The following is a 26,728-nucleotide window of genomic DNA, read 5'->3' on the forward strand; positions in this document are numbered from 1 at the left end:
ATAAGAAAAGCATACTACAAAGTATATTCTTATTTCAAGAAGAGAAGAGATTCTTACCTTTATCGAGCGATCTGGCCAAGAGGATTGTCGGCAGAATCAAGAAGACCATGTACCACGAGAGCCGGTCCCGCATCCTCGCGAGGTTCCAAGTCCTCCTGAAAGAGAAACATTCTGGTTAATACCACAGCCTTCGACTAACGACACTTTACGCCCATCTTTGTCGCACAGATGCGCACACAACGCGACGTATCCGGAACAAGAAACTTTGTTCGCATAGAGAGAACTTCGTTTATCATGCACCAAAAAGTTGGCCGCCAACGCGAATATACACGGAGAAACTCGACGGAGAAAATAAGATTTTCATATCTCTGCTGATGCGCATATGGAAACGTACACGTTTTCAGTCTAACCTGCGAATAAATTTTGCTTGGAGTAGCACTGACATTCTCGTCGAATTTATCGAATTTTTTTCATCAAACCTCTTTCGTATCTACTTGTGACAAAAAGTTATCTGCTAACACCGTTCTTCCCCAGTTACAATAATCAATATAATTCGTAAATTTTTTTCTGTCTGTCTCTTTCTTCTCCTCTCCCTATTCCTTTAATTTTTATATTATATTTGATAATTCAATATATCTCTCCATAGAATAATATAAAATCGATGAATATGTAAAACTACACAGTTGGAAAATTTGTATTACATTTAACACGTATCGTATGCATATTTCAAAGTCAATTCAAAGTTGTATGTTAATTTTTAACAAAAAAGAATACGTTAAAGAATAACAAAACATTTTGTAAACAACACAAAAAACGCAATACTTTCATTTAAAAACAAATTATGGAAACACATTTCTTCGTTAAAATTTAAATATGTGGACATGTATTTTTCATTAATTTATTTTAAAATTAAAAATTTTAAAACATTATTTTTATATTATGTATGCCTATTTATTTATAAATTCCTTTAATACTAAAAAGTGTTAAATATCAACTTAACATAATTAACATTATACAACATTATATTAAATTAATATTAAAATTAACACTAATAACAATTCCAAACAAAATGTTAAACGTTCAACACAAAAAATTAACAAGGACCGATTTCATTATCAATACAAAATGTTTTCTACTGTGTAAAATTAAAGAAAAAACAATATTTGATATCGAGCAGCTTAGAATATTGAGATTTGCAAAAAATAACGCAATTTAATCAAATACTCTAAGGATTAGATTAAAAGCAATACAATTCGCCCGAAATACACGAATAGATTTCAACAACGCGGGATACGCAGGATATTTTCGTCTCTAACTCATTGAAAGTTGCGTTACACAAAAAGTACACCGCGCGCATGGTGTTTACTCTGGCACCGTGCAACTGCAGCAGCTCGCAGTGTTGTTCAGTGCGGTGCATCAGCTCTCTGGACGGGCGCGATATCGCACGCTTTCCGAAGCGCGAAACAATTTCGGAGCGACGCGGGATACTGTGCCCGAGGAGAAGCTTGACACCGCGCTGCACGAGCGATAAATTTACGCCACCGAACATGGTGGCGAAAATGAGCACCGCTCCGAGAAAAGTACAGAACAGAAAATTACTGAAGTGACGCCACTAATTCTCGCGTAGTTCGTGATAGGTAAAGTATGTCGTTGACACCTCGATTTTCGCGAACTTCTGCCAGCGACGTTCTGGCAGCGGAGTAATTCAAAATTATTCTGATCGATAGACATCGCGCGGATCTTCTTCAACTTGGACATTGGAACTTTAAATAAGACTATTAGCATTGCGCGTTTCAATGCGTGTTTTGAAACTTTTAAATAACACCGATCTACCCTACAATTGTGGAAATTAAAGGGTAGTGATGAATTAATGTTGAAAGGCTATAACTATAACAAAACTACTTTAATATTTTAAAGGATATTTAATGTTAAAATTTTATCATTTTTCCTTTACAAAAGTTTGTTTGAGAAAATTTGTACAAAAAATTTTGTACAAAAAAGAATTTTGTATTAAAAAAATTGATTAACTCGAATTTTTAAGTTATTAATTGTCTCTTTAAATGACAATCAGTGAAATCGGTGAAAATATATCAAGTTTTAATGTTAATATTTGTATTAATCAGTGAATTAAGCAGTGTATTCATTGTCTTTTAGTGATAAATGCACTAATTTTCATTTAGAGAGAACAAAAGAGGTAAAGACATTATCCTAAATTAAATTTAAAAAAACTAAAAGCTTTGTAATACATCTTTAAGAAATTATTGCTTTAGTACTAATAAGTTAAAAATATTATTTTCTTTCGCAAATTTGCAATCTGTGCACAGGATATTCGAGAACTATACGATTGACTTTTCGAGATATAAATTTTCCATTTTCAGACATACTTTCAAAGTTCGAAAAGCGAAGAGAATAAGACTAATAACCGTGAGTTAACGTCCAGATTGCGTAAGACGTCGCTCTTTCGAAAGAAAATTAACAGCTTGATGCATTATAGTCCATAACGAACAAACGAGCTCGTGTTGGTTCGCGTAACACCCTTACCCGTTCGAGAGTTGCGTAACGCACCATTACACGGTCTGCACGTGCTGATTAAATACACACGAAATTTACGGAGTTCCGCGGAAAATGCGTCTTATACGACCGTTAATTCGATTGATTCCGGTCGCTCGGTTAATTGGACTGTTAAAGTCCGTATTGAGTGACACGTGACAATATGAAAAGAGAAAAACAAATCAGATAAACTTTAATAACCTCACAATTGAACTAAACTGTTACAAAAGAGTCATATGTATTGACATATATCGTTTATGCTGTTTTCTGCTCGATGTAATCTGAGCGATATGTTATAATTAATCGTCATATAAACATGATTTCGTTAGTAATGTTTGCCGTTGCTAGCGCGACGAGAGATAGCAGACTAATAAAATATTTACATCTCTCATGATTCATACGAAGCAATATGTAATAAAGCAATTTAAATTTTATTTAAAAAAGCGCAAACATAGAAACGTAAATTACACAACCTTTAAATGGCATTTGCGTCTCTTTCGCAATATTTTCAATTTGAACTAAAATGTATATGTCCAGAGTTTATCTAATATTTATCAGTGCAACTTTTTCATGGTTTTTGTTTGAAAATATTAAAATTTATTTCTATCAGTTTTATGAAAAATATTAAATAGATTCGTCTAAATTTTAGTTTCGGTGCAATCAGTATCAGCTAGTACAGTAGCAATTACTTTTTGTATTAAATATTGTTAACAGCGTTAATGGAAAACATTCTTCATTTCTCTCATCCACATCTAAAAACGTTATTATATAATAACTCAATTATTTCGAATACGCATTTGTTTGACTATATTTAACAATCACTACATTTTATAAATGCTATACGTCATGCTTGATGATGTAACAATTATTCTCATCATCTTAATAACATTTATACAATGTGCGCATTACTTTGGAAGAAAATCTAGATGACACAATTAAAAAAATGTCGAATTAAATAAGAATTGTAATAGTCAATTCTATAACAAAATAAATTTATGATATTAACATAAATACATAATTTTGCAAGCCAAATTTATTATGAAATATTAACTGCGTAAAAATAGATCGGTTAACTGGACAGATTGTACATTTAATTAAATATTACATTATATATTTAATTTAATATTGGACATTATTACATAAATATTAAATTATTAAAACCATAAATATTAAAAATTCATTGCATGAAAATATACCTTTTAGTTTGACAGTTTGCAAATTTAATTAAGCCAAGCGCTATAAAACTTTTTATGTCTTAATAGATGTAAATGTACTTAATAGATGTAAAAAATTAAGAAAATATCATAATGATTTCATTCCACTTTTTCGAAATTCTTTGAAGTTTTTAGATTTTGGGATTTGCGCTCTTACTAAAAGAGACTGACGCACATTAAAATTCCACTATATCCCGGGCACAAGTTTTTATTAAAAGCAGTAATTGCAGTGAAACCGCTATTTATCCGGATAATCGCATTGCGTGCATTACAAATGCCGGACGAGTTTCATTTGGCGTGCGGAAATTTGCTCTTTCCGCTCTCTCTCTCTTTCTCTCTCTCTCTCTCTCTCTGCGATTAAAAGTTTAAATATCTCGCTATTCTTTTTTCGATAGATTTTGCTCGGCACGATAAACATGAAATAAATTGTTATTCCACACAATTAAATTCTCTGGAGAGCACGAAAAGCCGAATCGGTTGCCGTTCCGGTGAGCTATGCGCCGCCGAAAGTTTCGACGTTTCAAATTCCAACCGGTCTCAACGTCTCCTGTTTTAGAGATTTTCGCCACAGAAATCCTACTTAATGTCGACTCGGATCGTTGACACGCTTACTTTTAGAATTATCTTTGCGCCCGTGCTCGGGGAAATTCGTACGACGCGATGGACAATTTTACTCGCGCTTAGAGCTCGCTTTCAATTTAAACTCGAGCTTCGGAAAAAGTTTCAGAGAGAGCTAGAAAGAGAAAGAGAGAGAGAGAGAAAGAACTAACCGGTAGATATTCACCGGAGGTTGCACACCGTGAAAAAGTTCAAGCGGGCTTCTGCGCGGCGAGAGTGCCCCGCGACTCCGAACGAGGTAGAAATTATTGTGCGCGCCCCTAAATGCTCCCCCGAGTGAAATCTTGTTTAATGGAATAATAGATCACGGTTTGGAGTATTAACGCTACGTCAATATTAGCGAACGTAGCTAACGCCCGCGTTTGTTGACGCGTGGATTCGAGCCTCAATGATAATTCGTGCGATTTGCGTCTGATTCTTGCGGCGAGTGGACACGACCGCCGCGTTTAATCTTGCTGATGTTTGTCGAGCGATCGTGGACCGATTGACGGATGCGTATAGCCACGAGATATCTCTGGCATTTCACCTTAATCTAAAGACAATTTACGAAGTGTTACTGTTAATCTGGAAGATTAGAGGAGATAGTCGCATTACGGCCCTCGTATTATGGCTACTCGTTAACATCTCCGTTATCAGATGAGGAATTCTAGTGATTACTTATGGAATTATTTGTTGCGTCATTTGGGTCACTTATGCAGTGGCGTTGATGTGCCAGTACACAACTATCGACATTTCTTATATAGCATTTTTACTTTTAAGCATTTTAAAACTTTTTCATATAGTATATTTAAATGTTGAATTACACATACTACCTCATTTTTTTTAAATTTGGATGCATTATCACATGAATATATGTGCACCGTGTTTCTTTGTTATTTAACATATTCTTCAACTGTAGACATTTCGAGTTATATAGTTGAACAAGTAGCGTGGGATTTTGCTAATGTAAATGTGCCAACGTCTCAACAGGCTTAACATACCTTCTTTTTCGAAATAATTATTCAATAAGTTGATTGTAGTTCTACTGATACAATCTATAGTTTACATTATATGTAACACAGATTTTTAATACTGTAGTGCCTTTATAGTGAAGAGATCACGTGTACGTACATATGTTTGAATACATATATTCTGCAATATTTTCTTTTTATTTGACTAAATACATAATTTTATAACGAAACACTGCTTTTTGAAACAGAATAAATTTTTTTAAATTTATTTTAGTGAAGGGGCTGTATACATTCCTGTTTCTCTTTGATCCATTATACAGTGCCGTCATATTTTTATAATAACATTTTAAGTATTAAATAGTTTTGTAATTTTGACTTCTAGAATCAAACAACATATATTGGCGAATAAAAATATATGTATGTGTTGAGTTTTTAATTTAAAATATTAATTATTAACAAAGTTATTATACAAAATGTGAATAAAAATCACAACACTATTTTCTTCCTTTGTACTTAAATGCAAGCCGAGATTTACAAATGCAGATGAAGCGTGCGCAAATTCTTATACGAAAACGTTTCGTTACAAAAACAGTCGAGAAACAATAATATTTTTATCTAATCTTAAATAGCTTAGAATGGAATAATCTTGAATACGATTTGTAACTATGTACCGCTTCTGTTTTCCTAAGTGTCCAAATAAATGTTAAAATATTTCTGATGCTCATTGGGGTGTACTGCGAGGCGCCGCGGCATGGATTGCAGATAGTCGCGAAATACCCACCGTAACTTTTAATTAATTAAGAGATAAGTCGAAAGTGAACTCCGGGCAAGCGTGAAGCGCGGGAGAGGTATTCGTAACAGCGCAGAATTTATAGTCCGAGTTAGAGAATTCTGGTCGTGCTACTTATTTATCGAGCTGGTGCTTTATGTACTTTTGTTAGTTGCTGAAGCCCCCCTCCGTTCCGTTACGAAAGTAAGTTTCGGATCGCAACTTCTTCTCTCCCAGGACGCGACGGGAGTCATTGGTGCATTCTCGCCTGTAAATTATTTGCGAATTTATTGTCCTGTAAATATCCGAAGGCGGCGGCCTGTTACACGGCGCTATATGTGTCGCAAAGTGTTTCCAAATCGCCGCACACCACATAAAATAAAGCGTTCGTTATCGACACGCTAATGGTAGTCCCTTTTTATCCGGCAAATGTTTATACTCCCAAAGCCTCTCGGTTGGCCACTGCGCTAATGGAAGCGGCAAATTCTCGCTAGGCAAGATCTCTTTGACCTTTTGCCGTCTTACATCAAGAATCAGACAGGCGGCACAGAGCCGATTTCAACCGCGCTGCAGCATTAAACGGGTTTTCTAAAATCACATCCACGGTTTTTCGATCACTCGTACACCATGTATTCGTGTCAATGACCGACTTAATGTTGTTTCGAGACTCACAAACGTTGCTCTTTAATTTTATTTCAATGTATAAAAGGAAACTTGGCACGCGCCGCTCGTTCCATTTTCAACAGTTCTGCGAATCAGACAGACATTCGGCCATTCGCTTTTACCCTCACAGTAAACTTTTCCGCTTGGGAGTTTGCATCAATTATACGCTTTTGTTCTACTGAAGTACTTTAAAGCCTTTCACTTGCTGCACAGTTCGAGTATTTTATTTGAATATTTATTCCCGTTGCTGTTTTGGACGTATCTTTTTCTAGTTATATTTAAACAATATTATTAATATTTTCGTGTTAAAAATAGAACACTTTCTAGATTACACTATATTTTCACTGATTTGCAGTGGTATACTTGTAACTGTGATAATTAGGGAGTATCCACTGATTTTTAGTGATTTTTACTTTAGAATTTGTGTATAATCACTGAAAAATCAGTATTTATTTCACAAATTGGCAAGTTATAAATATATCACTAAAATTAGTAAAAATACACTGATTTCAGTGATTTTTCATTGATTGTAATTTAGAAAACAGATGAGTTCAATATAAAAATAGTTTTGATCATTTCAAAATTAGCAAATTATAATTGCAATGTTTAACAAATAGTATTTTATTGAATTGTTCTAGTCTAGATAAATCACTTAAATTTAAAAAAGTGTTGGGTGAATTTTAATTCGTATTCTTTTAAGAGAATAAATTAAAATAGATATAGCTTATAACATGAGCAGTAATCGCTGCTGAGTAAGAATATTCCGTGTTATTAGATTAGTTATTAAAGTAAAAATAGAGTAAAAACAAAGTTTAAAAAAGTGCACTAAGTGATAAATCATATAAACGACAGACATTAATAATACAAATCTATATTTCAAGCAGTTGAAAATTTTCATTTTCGCAGAAAACTTTCGTGTTCAATAACTCGTGTCCCGTATTTGAGGACTTTTTAATCAAGGAACTTTTCAAAGGGCTTTTAATCAGTTCCTGAGGGCGCCTGCTTTAGTGAGTAAGCTTTTCCGGCAAAAACAAGAAAACAATCTACAACTTCCTGGCCTTTCTGCTTCTAATCCAACGAGCATTGATCGTTATGCTTTTATTTACTTTTAATCTGAAATTCTTTAATTTCCCTTAATTGCTTTGAACATTTTATCGAAGAGAAGAGAATTTACTGAAAAGCACAATTAATGTTATAATTTAAAAACTTTATATAGTGCGCCATATACAGGAAATCATAATAGAGCTGTATGATTCGAATGTGTACGCTACTACATACGATTGATATTTTTTGTTATTATTTATTCCTATAGTGCCATAAGAAAATTATATTTGAACAGTTCAATTAATCGTATTGCACGGGATACTCGAGCATAATAAAGATTAAGATTTCTTGTGTGCAGATGAGCTAAAAGATTACCGATGTCTGTTTGTTAGCGTTTCATCCCGCTGGTAACGAAGGTGTGTTTCTCGTTAAGAGAAAAACGGGCTCCGACCGAGATTGTCGGAACGGCGTCATTATTCCGTGGCCGTCTTCTCTCCACCGCGCGCGGTGTTGGAAATGAAAAGATCTCCAAGATAATTTCGCGCGCGTACCCGAATCCCACGGCGCGTATTTACCTGCGCCGTCGCATCGAGTCAGACGTCTACCGGTGATAACGCGCATTAATTCGCGTAGAATGCGCCTTTCGGAAAGACGGAACCCGCTAACCCTAAGGAGACCTGCAGAAGATGGCAGCAAGTCTATCGCGGCTAATGTCGGCTTCGTACAAAGTTCAACAAAAAGCGGCAGAGAAGCTGAACAAGTAGCTCGCTACTACTTGACTCGCCATTCTACTGGCTTCGCGTATTCGCGGCGGAACGACGAGTTTACGCGAACCAAGCAGGGAAGCAAGTCAAATAACAAGTTATGTGTTTTCAACGAAACGTAACAAGAAAAGTATGCAAGTAACTTACAACTTGTTTCCGTACTGCCTTCGTCGCGTATTTGTGTCATAACGGCCGAGACGTAATGAAATATCGGAATGAGATATTAGGAGCAAGAAAATGGGATACAACATGTTTCCAGTATGTGAAATGAGTAGCGCAAAAAACAATTAAATACCAAGCGAACACTAGAAAAGAAACAGTAAGAGTAATTCTACGTAGATCTAGATCATTCTGACAATCATTGAGCAATGGATGTGTATCGACGATTTTAGTATTTTGTAGTTTTCTATTTTGAAATCTCGAGATTCGAATTTGTTTTTGGTTGTGACAAATTTATGTACCATCGTAACGGACTGATTTATTTCCGCTTCGCCAAACTTTCGCGCCGGCAGCGAACATTTTTCAAATTCGTTGAGATGACGAGAAAATTTTTTAAGAGAAGAAATTGTTTTCTAAGTTCTACTTTCCTTGCTCTCAATATGTCGGTAAATACATATGTGGTTTATAAACTTGACAGAAATTCTCTTACATCATGGAGATATTTATTAAGTATATTTGTTCCTCTTTTAAAAAATTATAATTTCCTAAAACTTTAAATAAAAAAACTTTGCCTTTAATTATATAAAATTATATATATATATATATCTATAATTGAATTTGTAACTTTGCTAGATTTATAAAATACAAAATTATTAGAAAAAATGCAATAATTTTCCTTGTCTTAAATCTAATTTTCAATCTCCATTTCCAATTATCTGTATCTTAATCTTAATTAATTAAGATTAATTTTTAATCTTAATTTTTTCAATCAAGTTTTATAAAAAAAATCGCACAAGGAGAACAATGATTAGTTATATATTATGCACTGATGTATCTTTTTCTAAAAAGTGTTCTTAACTGTGTTTCTTACAATCCTTATTATATTTTATCTTACTTTTTATTACGCCGCAGATCTGAGAAGAAGAAAAAAGTGAAACATTACGCGACGCTCTAGGGATGAGATAGGAAGAACAGAAGTAATCTTATCCCCAACTTTAATTCCACTCAGAATTGTAGCTAATTATACTAATTTTAGAAAGGGCACGTTGTATAGAAACGGGAGCGATACGACCGATGCAAGAGCGACAGAAGGGGTGAGAAGGGAAAGGGAAAGAGAAGGTAGGGGAAGAAGAGAAGGGAGGGAAGCAAAAGACAGACTTGCTGAAGGCAGATCGAAACGCCTCTTTGACTAGCTTGCGGCTTGAAGTTAAGCTCGGAAAAGTCTCTTAATTGTGCTCATCGGGGGATTGAATAACGGGCACAGAAAGTTTCTCGAATGTGCGCGAGCCAGAGGCTGCTTCTTCGATGTCGTGGTGACGACACGTGAAACTAATTATTCCTGGTAAATAGCGACAAATCGCTAATCGGAGAGCGCGATAAATCATTCCGTGAAAAGATAAACACGTAAAATATTTTTTTTATATCGCCATGTTTAGCAGAAGAATCCTTGCAATATTAAAGCCGTAATAAATTAAGCTGATTATTTAATAAATGTAGAGTAATAATCAAGAAACTGCTAAATAGCTGTGAAATAAAAAAGTAAAATAAAATAAACATTCTATTTAAAAAATGCCATTTTTTTATTAATATAGTATGAATACAATGCACATGTATGTACATTTTTAATTACTTTATATGTATAACAAACTCGTTGTATATTTCTGATAAGTTTATTTAATAATTGCTTTATTAAATTTCTGTCTTTTCTAGATAGACATCTATTAAGCAATTTTCTTATACTTGTTCACATGATAATAATGGATAATTATAATTGTTTCACTTTATATACCTCGTCGATAATATATTTTCTTATGTATAAGAGATTTGTTTCCAAATATTTTGATAACTATATACTGTTGATAAATAATGTAGAATAATCTCTTTCACTTCGCTAATCAGACACGCGCGCATCGGATACGTTTGAATAAATATATTTTTCATAATCGGAAGAATAATATTGTCCATGAGTTATATAAAGGCTCTCTCGAAACAATTAATTAAAATCGCATTATTGCCGTGCGAACAAGCATAAAGCGACTGATAGAACGCGACTAATAGATGTCGATCTAAAAATACGAAGGAACCCTGGGAAATCCAAGAAGAGGTAACGAAATATTTTTCTCGTCCCTTCCGTCCGCGGGGATCGTTATTCCTCAATTTCCGCGGAATACCTTTTCCTTTGCCTTCATTCTCTGTTCCCTTTCCATCTTTGTATTCGATTCGAGGCGACCTCAATCTCGCGGGCGGATCGGTCTTGCAGCCATCGCCGAGCTCTAAGAAATTATTCTCTATTACGATAATGAGTGGCGCGCAGGAGAAACACAAGAGAAAGAAAACGGGGGAGACAGAGGCAGAAGGAGGAGCTGAAAGAAAGTTGGAAAGACTAAGAGAGCGTCTCTGATTCAGATCGCAGTCGAACGGATAATCGTGAAATTAAAGACCAATAGCGCGTGGCGCTTTAACATCTCGCTCGTCGAGACGATTACAAATGATCGACGATTCCCTCGAGATAACGTCAAATTTCCTTTTCAGGATTCAACACCATGATGCAACGTAAGTAAAAAGGAAAATTTGAAGGGGGAAAATTAATGTCGTCTCGCCGACGAAAGGTGACGTTATGAAATTAAAAGCAAAAAGAATGCACGGATATTACGATATATTTAACATATTCCCGTACCAACTATCTGGGAATTCAGCACTTTTGTTAAATTTACGCCACAGAATTTAATTTCTTTCCGAGAAATATGGATGGTATGCCGATACGGAGCACATTAAAAGTTAAAAGTAGGTGAAACCCTTCGTATTCATTTTCATGAATTTTTTAGCTCCCGTTCATCCTTGTCATAACTCCTAATTATTGCAGTAGAAAAGTTTCGAAACACACTAAATGCCAGAGAAATATCGTTTCATAGCTTTAAAAAAGTATAAAAAACTTATCGCACGATATCCGTTATGAATTATTATATTCGTATGAATTATTATGTTCATTAAATATTATCGTATTTTTACACATTGTACATCAGTAATCAATGTAGTTTCAGTTTCCCCATCGCAATATATCTGATATTTAACATCGCATAACAATATATTGTATTAGTTGATAATATATTATTAGATGATAAGAGACTCGTGAATGGGGAATTGAAGTGACAAAATGGCTGCGTAAAAACGAGGGAGATTTTCTTAGAGGGAAACCTTCCCACGTTCCTTACTCTATACCTTTTTTCCTTCCTGTCGTCGATTGCGCCATTATACCGTTCCAATGAACGCCGATGCCTATCATTTATTTAATTAATTCCATGCGATGCCCTTCGCCCTTCGACAAAAAAAGCGACATCTACATCATCGCAGCTACGAAGACGGAATTCGTGAGCGAGGTGAGCGCTCTGGTTACCCTTACTCATTAACCTTCGAATAAAAACAATTCTAAAAAATGCATAGTCCGATAAAATATCATGTGAGCAACATTCAATATTCAAATTCGTCATTCGGAAATGCTTTAATTAAATTCGTTATTTAATCAAGACACTTCGTAAATTGTATAAATCAGTTAAATTTAACAAATACAAATCTATATATATATACAATATACATGTTTAAAATAATAAAATTTCTTTTTAAATTTATATCGTATAATTCCTAGATTGTTGTTAAATATTAATGTATTTTAAAGTATTTTGCATTCAATTATATAAGAATTTTAGCTACGGATTCTTTAAGAAAGTTGAAACCAGTTGTTATATTGTTAGCAAAATGCCAACAAGCATCAATTATCTATGTACACGTTAATGTAAAAGTATCGATTTCTTTCCACTTTTATTTTATAATTTTTATCATTAAATATTTCAAAGGCAAAATCTCAAATTAAAATTCGGTACTAAAATTAAGCAAAGAATAAAGTTTTATTATCTACTCGTATCTCTTTCTTTTATAATATTAAGGTTAAGTCTGTAAAAAATGTGCTACACTTTTTAATTGCTTATAATTTAAAAGTGCTGCTTATATCTCAATGTATTAAAAAAATTGATTTTTAATTGCATAAAGAATTTTGTATGTTTCATATAAAGAAGAATAAGAATTTCAATATTATGATTTGACGATTTACAAATTAAAAATCAAGCCTTATTAAATGTACAATGTAGATAAATTGTCAATTAATATAATTCAAAAGATATAGTAAAACTATTAAGTAAATAAAAAATAAACAGTTAATAGACAATAATGGCATATCTGTCATTTGAATACAATAATTGTTCTATTTTTGCTCGAAAGAAATGATCAGTTTACTAATATATAAAAGCAGACACTCTATTTACTCTCCTTAGAATAGATGATTGCAGATATCAGTTAATCTTTCACTGAGAAAAATACTTTTAATTTCACAAGACACCAATATCTGCAAGAAATTTGATTTGTACAGTGACTGCAAATAATATCCGTAGCGGAAGCAAATGTGATTTGCAACTTTTGATTTGTTTTTAGCGACAAAAGAACACACTTTCATAATAGAGACAAATGCTGTTAATCTGTTATAATGTTTTTCGTTATATTTGTTGGTGTTACTGATATTTAGATAGATTTATTAATGATGTATATCCAACAAATAGAAAGAAACTAGAACTGCTATTTGTATTGCAAACAATGTATGATTTGTTAAAATGATGAATGACGAGAAATAATTTGCAACAGCAGTTTATAGATCTGTTTCTGTATCAAATCATCGAGTAGCAAACAAATTTTTGTTTTTATAACTAAAACATTTTTCTCGATGTTTTAAATCCTTAGATCTTTAAAATCTTTAAATAGATGATAAATTTGCATCGCTTATATTCCGCTCTTCGAGTTATGTCGAAATATAGCAGATTTTGCGACAAGTTTCAGGGATAAAGTGATAACAAGCGGAGCGTTTAGCACGCTCTCAAAGATGCACACCTGCGCCTACATCCGCGCGATAGAGACGCGACGTTGTCCCGGCAGAATTAACGCGACGATCAAAGGGTTAAACTAATCTTGAACCCGTTGTGCGGCAGCGTTACGGCGTTTTGCCACGGGTTCGATGGTTCGGGCTGACAGTTCCCGATAAATGCTACGCGTGCTCGCCAGGAAGCAAGTGATTTCCCGACAAAGGGATGGTTTTTCACGGAGGCACGTCCTGCCGTTGTACGCCATGTGTTCAATATAATTCCGCATCCGGAAATGTGGCGCACCGTCTCGCTGTGGTCACGGAAGGATATGACCGATTTAACCGAACACCCCGCTCGCGGTAATTCAGCAGTAACTAGCATACGGATAAACACCGACGTAGCGCTGATCAAATTTGACAATTTCATTAAAACAATTTCATTCCCGCATGCGCCCAGTGCGCATTGACACATTCATATATAACAAAATCCAGGACAAATCGATGAAGAGACAACCAATTATCACGAGGAGTTTGTGCAAGTTTTGTTACGCGTAAGTTTGCTCATCTGAAAATTTAGTATTATTATTATTATTATACGTGCAAATATACATAGTTAAAGTAAAATTTTGAGCGAAATTTATTAGCCAATCGAGCTAAAATTCACGATTCTGTACATATTTCATACATATACATATTATATTAAATTCTGTTTTACAAAATAATTTGAAATTTACTCAAATATTAATTTTACACCTCTTTAATGTCAACGCGTGTAATTTATAACTTTAAGAGATTTATAATTGTGTTTTTTTCTGTTATTACACATTTTGAAAATTATCATTATCACCACCTACATATGCGCGTGCACGTGTGCGTATGCGAATAGTATTACAAGTGTTTAACGTCGCCCCTGATTTACAATGTTTATCTTAGAAAATTGGGGTCGACAGTTCGGAATTTCTTGCGACACGAGCTCTCCACGTAATTTCGCAACAAGAGAGCAATATGAATAGCTGATAAGATACTTGCATTCATTTTCTATCAAAATTTCCATAAATGACCCAAATACCGTTATCTTTTGGTATGTTACACGTATATACATATACATAGGCATAATCGCCATACCAGCGCTCCAAAGAGACGAGTGCCATGCCAGTGCATGTGGTATGCCTGCTATGTAATAATGCAGTCGATAATACGTATAAAAACGTAATTTCAGTCTCGAATAATTTGATATTTCATTATAGAATCAACGAAAATTTTTTGTTGAAATCTCACTAACATCTGTAAATCTTATCTTGATGCATTCGTGAGAAAAGATCTTTTTTTATTCAATCACCTTTTATTGGTAATATTTATTGGTAATATTATGTTAATACTTTCGCGTAAAACTTCGATATAACATTCTTTCCCTCTCTCTCTCTCTCTCTCCCTCTCTCTGCTGTTATATAAAAAATAATAATACGGACAAATAAGTATGCAAGCCGTTTAATTTATTAAACTTTCTCATTACGCTTTATTCCCTTGCTCATTTATAATATTTTAACTATTGCAGTTAAAGATGCGTAAAAATATAACTCTGCTCGAATCAATATCATTTTCTAACAAATACGAGTCAAATGCAGCGTCCTTAACGAACTTCACTAGAGTGCATTCTGGTTCCACGTAGAAATTCCAAACGTAACTTCCGCAAGTCGAACACCGGTGAATGGAATGATGATTCGTGGAATGAGTACTCCGCGCGTGATACGCACTGTTGCATTCCACTTACATCAAGTACATCTGCAGGTTCAAGGCATTACGCTGAGAATTACAATGCGGGCGGGTTTATAAAGCCGCCTGACTTCTCGACATGCAAATTGTCTGCGTTCTATATTACAGGGTAAGATCCCATCTATTGCAATCATTTAAATGACAGGCCAGATTGCATAATAAAGGAATTAAGCGCATGTGAAATCAGCAAGAACAGGATGCAAAAAATTCATGAGAGGCATAAAGACACACGAAGGCTCCAAACGATCTAAATAAGACTCTATTATATTTTAAAAGACTGTTCTAACCCCACGATAAAAAGATGTTATACAAAGATATAATATATTATATTTAGTTTATCAACAAAACCAGATAAAATTTCTCGAGGGAGTGGTGAAAATCGTAGAAAAGAATAAAATAAAATAAAATAAAATTAGATCAAAAAGTCAAAAAAAGATTTTAAATTTCCATATGCGTTTCAAAGAAATATAAATTTTTCTATTCAATTTGAAACGCTACGTTATTTCTACGGAAACACAAGCGAGCGCGCGCGTACATAGAGAATGACATAATAGATTTATTCTATTAAGCCAATTCTGGTTTACAGGTCTGTATCACCTGAGCGCTTTGCACATCCGCCTATTTATCAGAGTGTGCATATGCGCAAAACGTTGAGAACGCGGAACGAACGTTGAGCGGAACAATCGGATTGACGGAAATGGAAGAATCGCGCGCCTATCAAAGCGATTCTACAAATCCTTCAGCGGTGAAACGCAGCAGGTGCGCGGTCGGAAAAATCTGTCACTTTTACTACTGTCAGCCTACCATCTCTGTGGGTAAAGCGCGGCGCAGGAGATTGAATTAAAATTACGCTCGTGTATCGGCAAACCTTAAAAAAAAGAAAAAAAAATCAATCGTCACCGAGATGTGCGAGAGTTACTTCAAAAGCCGCGCGTTTCTCTTTCCGAGAACGCACCCGTGAGGGAAGGTTCCCTCCGTTAATTATGCACTACGAAGCGCTCTCGGAAGCGTCACGCGGCTTCCTGGCTTTCGAGTGGAAATCGCGGTTCTGGAGTGCTAATTAATAGAACAAAATTAGGTCGAACGTATCGCGACGTAATGCAAAGGAGAATTCCTGCGCGATATCACACATAGATATTATGTCCTCGACATGGCAGCATTCGAAAGTTGTAGATATCGCTAATGCAATACAAGTACGTTGAACTGAAAACTACGCATTTTGATTTGCAAAAGAAGGTGATGCAAATTAAAAAAATGTATAGAATATTATTTTCTCTCGCAGCCCGTCTTGTATTTCGCATTAAAATTAAATTTTATTTAGCAAATTTTTTAGATATTACGGAATTACAAGGACCAATATCATTTTGTAAATTGATAATAAATGTTTTATGCATACCCCTTTCCTTTCTTTTTAATGATTTTAATTGCTCTGATTTCGAAATAACAATGAATATATTGAAACGTAGGAATATGCATTTTAAATGGAAGCTCGAGAGTACAAAATTTTCATTATAAAAGCTCCAAATTTTATAGATAAATTGCTTCATTAACAGCGCATTATCTCGTTAAGACAAGACATAAATATAGCCGAATTCGGCTCACGAAACGTCCTTCGGTAGGAGTAATGGAGAAACGGATATCCGGTTGTAAGGCTGAAATCATATACCGTAGAAATGTCACGGAAATGGATCGATGTCCGCGCGGATGGGTAGTAGAATCTCCTGTATGCAGCCTCCTCTTATTGGGCGAGATATCTGTGTCATCGCGATATCGACCGTTGACGCGTGAATTTTAAAGCGCAATGTGCGACTGCATCGGATAGAATTGACGATTCGCTACTGGGGAAGGGGATGGTGAAATGGAGGAGAGCTGCAAAAATCGCATCGGAGATTTTGTACGTAACGTATGCCGGAAAGAGAATGCGCGTCGTATCTGTACAAAGTGTATCGTCTTTGTTGAAAACAATCTACAAAATTCGAAAGTTGGATATTTTCGTGGCAATATATTTAGCATGTTCTACGTTTAAAAATAAACTTGAATCAAAATTGCATTCCGCAACTACTCCTCACACTTATTATTTATGTCTGTTATTTCCATTTCTTCTTCTAAGCAAAAAAGAAATTATAAAAATATATTTTTCTATAAATGTGCAGAGTTATAAATTATATAAAGATAATGAGCAAAAGAGTATGAATATGTAATCGGAAGAAGCATGTGTTATATCAAGAAAGAAGTACAAGTGAAAAATGAAAGAGCTCAGCATGATCCACGGCGCACCTGGTTAAAGATTAAAAATATGAGCTTTGCGAAATTCATTGGAGAAAATTCGCACAAGGCGCGAGTACGAGTACACACACCCGTTAGTCTTCCGTAAACACGTATACGTTCGTTGTGAGAGTGGCGCACGAATCTTCCTCGAGAAAAGCACTAACAGCAGCCTCTCGAGGAATTTATCGCCACCACCGTGAGGGGATAATAAACACTTAATTTGACGCAACGCATATACACACGGATTATTTATTCGCGAGAGGGATAGAAAAAAGGCGGGGCGTGTTTGCCTTGCCGGCAATGGTCGCGACAGCCGCTTGATAGACCGTGCACCTTATTTTCGACGATATAAAAGGGGTAGGGATGGATGGTGTGTGCAGCAAGCGGCTCAGCCCCCGCGCACAGAGGCAGGGGTCCGGCGTTAGCGAAAATATACGCGAAAACTACATACACGCGCGAATGTACGTACACGGATGCGAATGAGTAATAAAAGTCGGCACACTTTTCATGCTGACTTCCTTCCGCCTCCCTTTCGCCTCGGTCGCCTCCTTATAATTCTCTCGCTTTCGCGCGGAGATTCGTCTTATCTCCCACTCGCTTCTTTATTTCTTTCTATATTTCCTTCCTCCTACCTTCTTTTCGCTCGCACACCTTTCTTTGTGCACGAGTTGCCGTCCTCCTTCGTCCCTTTATACATACACATGTCGTATCTCATGCTGTTCCTCGCGATGCACAATCCCTTCATTGATTCTATCGCAAACGAAATCTAACGCGTATGTGTGTATGTCACACGAAGAGAAAATGTGCTTGCTAATAATCGCGCATAAATATTTGTACGTAGCGTCCGTGTGTATACGTCACTCTGGAAATATCGCGAATAAATTGAAGATGGAAAATCAACATATCGGATTATTTTTTAGAAAATATGTTGTTTTAACTCCGAAATATATTCAGCGTGGAATTAAAATACGTATTAAATGTGTTTTTATAAAATAAAGCTTTTTCATAAATTATTTCTTTCTTTCATGTCTACAATGTAATATCATATTGTTTCTTTATGAACATTAAAAAATAGCGGAATTCTCTCCCGAAGATATAAGCAATGAAGGAATAAACCAAGTTCTGAGTTTTTTAAAACTTTATTTCTTGTCCTTCAAGAAACACATTATGAACTTAATAAATTAAAAATACCAAAAGCAATAATATTAGAATTTGTTTGAGAAACTAATATTTTGCAAAAAAAGTAGTTTTAATTTCATGAAATATATTCAAAGTAAAATTAAAATACGTATTATAATTATTATAAAAAGTATTTTTTTTAATATATAGTTTCTTTAAATTTGTTTTATACATTTATTTTAATTTTCCATTTCTTTATATTGCAATGTCACAGCAAAATTTGAAGATATTACAATGCTTCAAAACCAGCAATTGTTCGTCATAAATGCAATATCGTTGTAAAAGTTTAATTTAGCATAATCTTTTCATTTTGCGAGCGCAAAATATTGACATTGTAATTATTGAGAAAAAATGATTAATAAGCAATTACATTTTTAAGAACGCGTATCGAGACATGGAGCATATTTTTATTTATTTATAGGCACATATATCACAGGAAAGGCTGCTGTAAAAATAATCCTTGAAAGGATTTATATATCTCTTTAAACGCGAAAATGTATATATGTCCTTTGCGGAAAAAAATATACGCGTGGACTTAACGTAACAAGCACACGATAAACGATCTGTGTCACGTCAAAAGAGAAAATTTATATTTTTTTATATATAAATCCTTTATATATATATATATATATATATATATATATATATATATATATAAATTCTTTCCTGAGCAAACGCTTTGTACTTCCATTAAATACCATAACAAATGAAAATAATAAGGAATATAATTGGGATTTATGTGCCAGGAAGAACACGCGGCTTTGGCAGAATTTCCAAAATTTTCAACGCATTTCACGCCCTTCGTGTCAACCATTTTATATGCGCGACACATTATATGCTGCAACGCGGGAGGCAAGAGGGGAGAAAAGTGCGTATCCCATTTTATTGCATGGTGTAGCGCCTAGGGCAATAAAGTCCATTGCACCGCTATTATTTTCCGAGTCGGGAGAAGTGAAAACGCGTTTCTCACATCGCGCGCGTTTTCGTGATCCTTTTTACTTGGGTACGCGTGCGCGCGCGCGTACGATTTGGCATTGCGACATTTCTCTACGATACTTTCCTCTAACTCTAGCTTAATAGATTTATGTGAATCGCAGCGCATACGGGCGACACGATTGGAACTCGTCGGACATTTCGCCGAAATAAATACGTATGCGTACATTATTTACTAAAATCGTAAACTGCTAATGGAACGTACATTTCCGCTCTGTGAAACCCGAGCGTTTGAAGTTGCTCGGAAGACAAAGTATAATAGCGCTGTAACATTATAATAGTTCTTGCGTTTCCCCGGAGTTTTAGTTCATCCGTTTAACTTGACACACGCTGTTAGTCTATCGGGATGATGTATATTAATCCATTTTATTTCCGTAAAATAAACGTATTCGCAAACCGCCGCAGACTCTTGTTCTTCGCGGACAGGAATATAAGTTAACAAAGTTGCATGATTTCCTAGCACAACACACACACGTTCCATGGTATGTTTTTGATTAATTTTCAATATCCAATGGCGGAAACGCCACGAACAAGGAAATATTTTAAAAATTCGACCAGACAGATTCACGTGCAGATTCGCGCGCACGCGCGCTCGTTCTCTGCCCTTTGCCATTTAATTTTTATTCCGCGACTTTATCTCGCTTCGCGATATGTCTCCTCGATTGAAATAAATTCCCGTTGATAGACGCGCAATAACGCGATTGACATAAACCGAACCTGTCGGCAAAGCGCATGCGGAACAAACGGCGCGCGACTTTTTGTCAGTCGCCGCCGTCCCAACATGCACGCATAGCACACATACACGCGCGTACGGACCGATAAAATGGGAAACGCGCGCGAGTTCCGCATGTTACGCGTATGCGTGCACGCCGGCGTTATCGATTTGTCGTTTCGGCATATCACGCATAATGGACGTGAACATCGCGCTGCATGCAACAAGGCAGCAGCAGCAGCAGCAGCAACAGCAGCAACAACAGCAACAGCGGGGTAAGTAAGTGCCCGGATACGCGTTTGTATCGCGATTCCGCGATAGCGATTGGCCGGCTACAATAGGCAGAGCTCTCCGAGGTACGAACGGAGTAGAGTAAATGCACATCGTCGCAACGTGTACAGCACGTACGGGAGGAACGCCTTGGTACGCCGCTAATGGAAAGCTTTCCGTTGGCATGGAATCGATAAATGGGCCTGCGGGGAGCGTTTGCCGTGGGGGGCATACCGTGCTTGCGCCCGTTTGGTGACGCTTCTTACGTATGCATTGGATCGACGAAGCTCCCGGGAGCGCAACTACGATGTCATCTTCGTTCTTGCATAAAATTAACGCTAACCGCGAATCGATATACTCCTATCTCGCTACGCGAAGCCGATACGACTCTAATACCAAAGCACTATTGCCAGCAGCTATTGCTGAGTAGAAAACGTGGAACGCCCGCCGTAGAAACGGTACGTCGTAAAAGATATAATCTTTTAGGATAAATAAAATACGACACGCTTACGATATTAAAAGTATGTTACGACGGTGATCGCGGATAAGAGAAAAGTAGTTAGCATATGTGACGCGCGAGCGTATACGCGCGCGAGTTACTCGCGTATAGAGCCGGATACTTGTAGATGCCATGATAAATGCGACGGCGTATTCTTCATAAATATGTAACGGGCGGAGTAATTTGTAACATAGCTGGCGCCCGTTCAGCCGAGCGGGAAAATTTATTTAAAGGAGAAGCTGTCAGACATTCCGAATGAAGAGATGCCTGGGAAAGTAACCAAGGTTGCATTCATCTGACGAAGCTCCTTACGTATGCATTGGATCGCGAGCAAAAGCTCGCGAGGTCGCCGCAGGCATAACCTTTGTCACCCCTGGGAGATTAAAGGTTGAGTTGTAGTTACGTGATCCTGGAAAATATCGACAGGCTAAGCTGCTTTTCAGGATTTCTGGATACGCAGCGACGGTTGGTATATTCGCGCAAGCTCCGGAGATGCGGCGGAACTCTCCGCGTTTTCGCGTTCGCGGGGGCGTGACTTTTAATTTATATTTTAAACGATTTCCACGACATTCGACATTAGCTGCGAATTTGTGCGGCTCTCCAAACTTTTGCTCTCCCTCCCTCTCTCTCTCTCTCTTTCTCTCTCTCCGTGCTCTCGTAAGCGGGACACGTCGGATGCAAAATACGCCGGCGCAACGTAAATATCTGCGCGCACGCGAATATTCCACGGAGCGCGCCGACACGAACTATTCGGTTCGCTGATTAACGCGCAATAAAACGCGCGGAAAAACGACCGGATCGCTTAATGCCGCGCGCGTGACACAACTTAATGCACGACACACAGTTTCGTATCGCTCCGCGATCTGTAAATGCAGTATATACATATGATTAAGATGGAATCGGGGCGAGCGCGAGCCAAGGAGTATCTAATCGACGGATCTCGTTGCGAGTGATCAGACGCGCGCGAAATTAGTTATAGTGGCGGGTCAAGTTAATAACATCTCCTCTGACGTCGCTAATCCGATTTGGGTATCACGGTAGAAACGGACGGGATAATCCGACATGGATGTTTCAGCGTCGCTCGCAGCTACTGGAGCAGCTACCTCTCTAAGGATAGCGACGGGGCCTGGCGGCGACGCGTTTAATAGAGACTCCACGTGTGCACGTGCGTATCAACGCGAGCTGCAAGGTGCGGACACGAGATCACACGGATATATGAGAGAGAGAGAGAGAGAAAGCACTCCGTATATCACCGTCTTTTTCATGCATGTGCAGCACCTTGAGATTACATATTATAACGCCGAATGCATTAAGCCTGAAAGTGGTAAACGTCGTAACTACCGAGCGCCTTGCAGCGAGGTCGTGTATACGATGCTTGCGCTACTTCCAGGGTTAAACTGCATCTCGCGGACGATCTCGCGGATCCGATAAGAAAAGTGTGCCAGACCTACCTTGGCTTTTTGCCTCGCCTGCTTTTCAGTAAACTTTATAGGTCTAATTGTACTTTACTAGCGCTGGAAGGTGAAATCGGAGCATGACAGAGGCAATATTTTGTGTGCTTATTCTTTTTCTTTCGTCTTTAAAATTATTAAGCAAAACTCAGTGTTTGTTATTTTACGCGATACATCGAAAAAATATATACAATCTAAAATAACTTATTTTTATATAAAATTACTTATTTTGTTCCTATATTGCGATTTATCGAAAACAGATATCAGAGTTTTTAATAAAATTACAAGAAAAAAAAACATAAAAATGTGTGTGTGCGTGCGTGTGTCGAGATAAAATTGTCTGTTACGCATAAATCAATTTTGCATATCCGACTTTTTCCAATTACTGTACATCTAATTTGCAAGTATTAATTTCTTATGTGATAGATAATATCTTAAAAAAGTTTTTGAAGCAGAAAAATAAGTAAATATTTTTTAAGTCTTTCTTTGATTATAATGTTGAAATAATATCTATTTCTTTTTCTCTTTAAAACAATTTATTAAATTTTGAGTTTACTCTACGAAGTATTCTTACAATATTCTTTACTTTACCATCGTAAAGTAACATTTTAATTTAATTTCTCCAAATATTAACATTGCTTCACAAACTTGTTAAAACATGAAATTTTAGAAACCTACGAAAATATAACTGTATGCAAAAGTTTTAAATAAAAAACTTGATATTTAAAAAGTCAAATATTTCATTCAAGACAGAATAAGAAAATTTTCAATTCCATATCAGAACACATTCCATGTTTATCCAAAATAAATACGATAAAAATAAATATGTATAAAAAGTGTATTTGCGTCACAAATGTTTGTTTTTATTAATATATCTAATACACTGCTGCGTGACTTCACGGTTAAAATTGTCTTTGCGACCGACTAGAGCCTTAAATTTCCTTTCTAGATAGAATAAACTATGACTTTGCGGAACATGTCATGTGAGCGAGAAAGAAGAAGATTGTTTTCACGTCGAATGTGGCAAGTTGGCGAGGGAATATAACGTGCGCGCAAGTCTTCCATCTTCTTTTCGCGCGGCCGTTACCGTGCTCGCAAACACGCTCTTCTATCCGCAAGTCGACACTCGCAATCTGTTGGAACACGTACGAACGTATATATACGACGGTAATGCCACTTAAACATGCGGAGTCACGCGCGATACAACCGCTGTTCCACCGATATCGCGTTTGGCGATGCTCGCCTTTATTTCCTTCCGTCGTCCCCGGCAAAGGCGAGTCGACAGCAAGATTTAAACGAAACCACTCGAGATCAAGAAACTATTAGCAGAAGATTAAGTAACACGCTGATTCGATGGCAACAAGTTTCAAATTTTGTGACCATTAAACATTTCAATTTTTCTATCATGAATTTTTTTTTCTTAGTCTCCAGTTTGGCGGTTATTGCAACAAAAATTATTATTATACAGATATAACTATACTGCACTGTAATTTACAATACATTTTAGAAAGAAGAAATAATACTTAAGTCCCACACCCCCATAATAGTGCGCTATAATGCATCATAATCATTCTCCATACATCATTCTTATACATTATGGAAATTGTGTCATCTATAAACTTGTATTCATACTTATATATGATGTACAGATATGGTATGAAAAAATCTTTCCAGGTGCAATAAAATTCGGAGATGGAAAAGATTAAACTATTATGAAATTTATTATGGATTTTTATCAATTCTCTCGTTATCTCATTTATTCTCTTAAAAGTATTAAATTTTTCAATAAATGAATAAAGAGATATACGTAATAAAATCCCAAAAATTCTGGATATAAAAAGAATTTTTTACATTTAAAGATATAAAAGAAATAATAAAATAAAACCTTTTTCATTTTTTAAATAAAATTACTCTTTATATTTCAATTTTTAAAACAATGGATTAATTTTTCTACACTACTAAAAAAATTCTAAATTTTTGTCCTTAAAATGGTTTAGTATTATGAAAATCATTTCTTTATCTCTGGTAAATTTTCTTCAAATCGGACATCATAATGTAGCAACACTATATGACGACTCTTGTCGAGCCCTCACCTTGCAAAAAAATATGACAATTATAAATTATTTATAAGCTTTCAAACTAATGGTTTCGATTTTTTTGTTCATTTCTTTAATCCCCAAATAACCCGTTAATTCATGCAACTCAAGAAAAAATATTGCAGAATATATACATATAATACTGATGTATATACGTACACATAAGCCTTCCGCATATGGACTGCAATACTGAAAATTTAGAATACATGTAATGTAAACTGTATAGATTAGCAATAAAACTACGATCAACTATCGAATAACTACTTCAATATGGAAAATTTAAAAAAAAGAAGCTATTAGGGACTACATTAGCAAAATATCATGTCATTGTTTAACTTTGCATAAATCAAAACGTGCATAGCTAAATAAAAAGTTAAATAAAAAAATTAAAATATACATTCATATGATAATACGTTCAAGTTCAAAAAGAATAAGAGAAGTTACATAGAATGTATAATTAAATGTTACAATGCACCTTGAAAAAGAGAGTTTCGAAATGTTTGTAAGTAATATGCCTTATAACAAATGTCTCATGACCCTAAAATAATATTCTTTAGTGATTTAAAAAAATAAATTCACTCGTTCTAAAAAATATATAAAAATAAAAAGTGGTTACGTTAAAAAATAAAAACGATTGCTTTATTTTATTATCCTTTTTACATTCTTGAATCGAAAACTTTTGGATTTTACTATGTATGCCTGAGTAGAATTCTTCGTTATCTCGCTAAGTATTAGCGTCATTCATCGTCTTGATGTAACAAAAATCTCGAGTTACAACAGTTCTCCAAGACTTCCCGTATGTATGTGTTACGGAAAAGAAAAAAGGGCTTTTACCGTAAAAAGTTTGTCGGACGGTCCTCGTCGAACTGAGATTAGTTGTGTAAGTCCTGCTCAACTTCCTTTCGAGAGTGGCATAATCAAAGTTTGATCATGTTAAAACGCGCTCAGTTTGTAACGTGCTACGAATAATCAAATAAAACATGTTTTTTAATTTCCTTTCATATTTTATCTCGCGGAAATTATGTTAGAAGAATGTCATTACACACGGTGAATGTTGGGCCATACAGTTGTCGTTCAATAATTTTGTTTACTAATTTTATAATATTTCAATTTACATCTCTTGATTAATCATGTTGGAAGCATGTCATCATTTATTATTGTGTCGTAATTATACATGTATTTCGGTACAAAGTAATAAATTATATAACACCTGCATAATAAAACTTAATAAAAACTAACAATATCGTGACATCGATCAATATATTAATTTTCGATATTGATTGATCTAAATGTATTTAATACACAAAATAATTATTATATTTAAATAGTGTCTGTATTCAACAGCTCTGTAAATACAACACATAAATATGCAATTATTTAATATAAATCATATTGTTTTCTATTTTTCCCTCAATATTACGACGTTTCATGAAATACATGGAAAGTTACATAACATTAAATAATTTCTACAAATAATCTGAGTCGATAGCAATGTTAATGTGTTACATCGTTATAATTTTCATAAAATAGCAATATATTATTATTAATCATCGCTAATCTTGATCAATAGCAATTTAATAAGTTTTTAAAGATATACATAATTTTTATATTACAGCGTTTTATTTTTACTTAAAGAAAAATGTATATAATGCAATATATTCTTTGAGTAAAAATAAAATTTGCGCCCAACCAAAATTAATACTTTACTTCGAAATAAATGTAAGTATTTTTGAAATCTACAAATCAACAATAGTTTAATAAAAAAATAAACTACGACCTAGAAATAACTTTAATTTTTAATCAGAAAATTTAATTTATATTTTTCTGCTTCAAATCCCAATTATCTAAAAAAT

At 35.3% G+C, this 26,728-nt stretch overlaps 1 protein-coding gene across 3 annotated transcripts in view; it reads right to left on the reverse strand.

The window, feature by feature from the left end:
- The window catches only part of LOC105837291 (zwei Ig domain protein zig-8), a 296,303-nt gene that overhangs the window by 162,996 nt on the left and 106,579 nt on the right, over positions 1-26,728 (reverse strand). For 2 of the 3 annotated variants that reach the window (XM_036285010.1, XM_036285011.1), the window contains exon 2: positions 58-155. In XM_036285010.1, coding sequence (XP_036140903.1) covers positions 58-133 — 76 coding nt within the window. In that variant the 5' untranslated portion in view covers positions 134-155. Of the gene's footprint in view, positions 1-57; positions 156-25,034; positions 25,065-26,728 lie in introns of all 3 variants that reach the window. The other variant, XM_036285009.1, reaches the window with a different exon arrangement.

The sequence above is a fragment of the Monomorium pharaonis genome, chromosome 3, assembly GCF_013373865.1.
Source record: "Monomorium pharaonis isolate MP-MQ-018 chromosome 3, ASM1337386v2, whole genome shotgun sequence".
Lineage (NCBI taxonomy): Eukaryota > Metazoa > Arthropoda > Insecta > Hymenoptera > Formicidae > Monomorium > Monomorium pharaonis.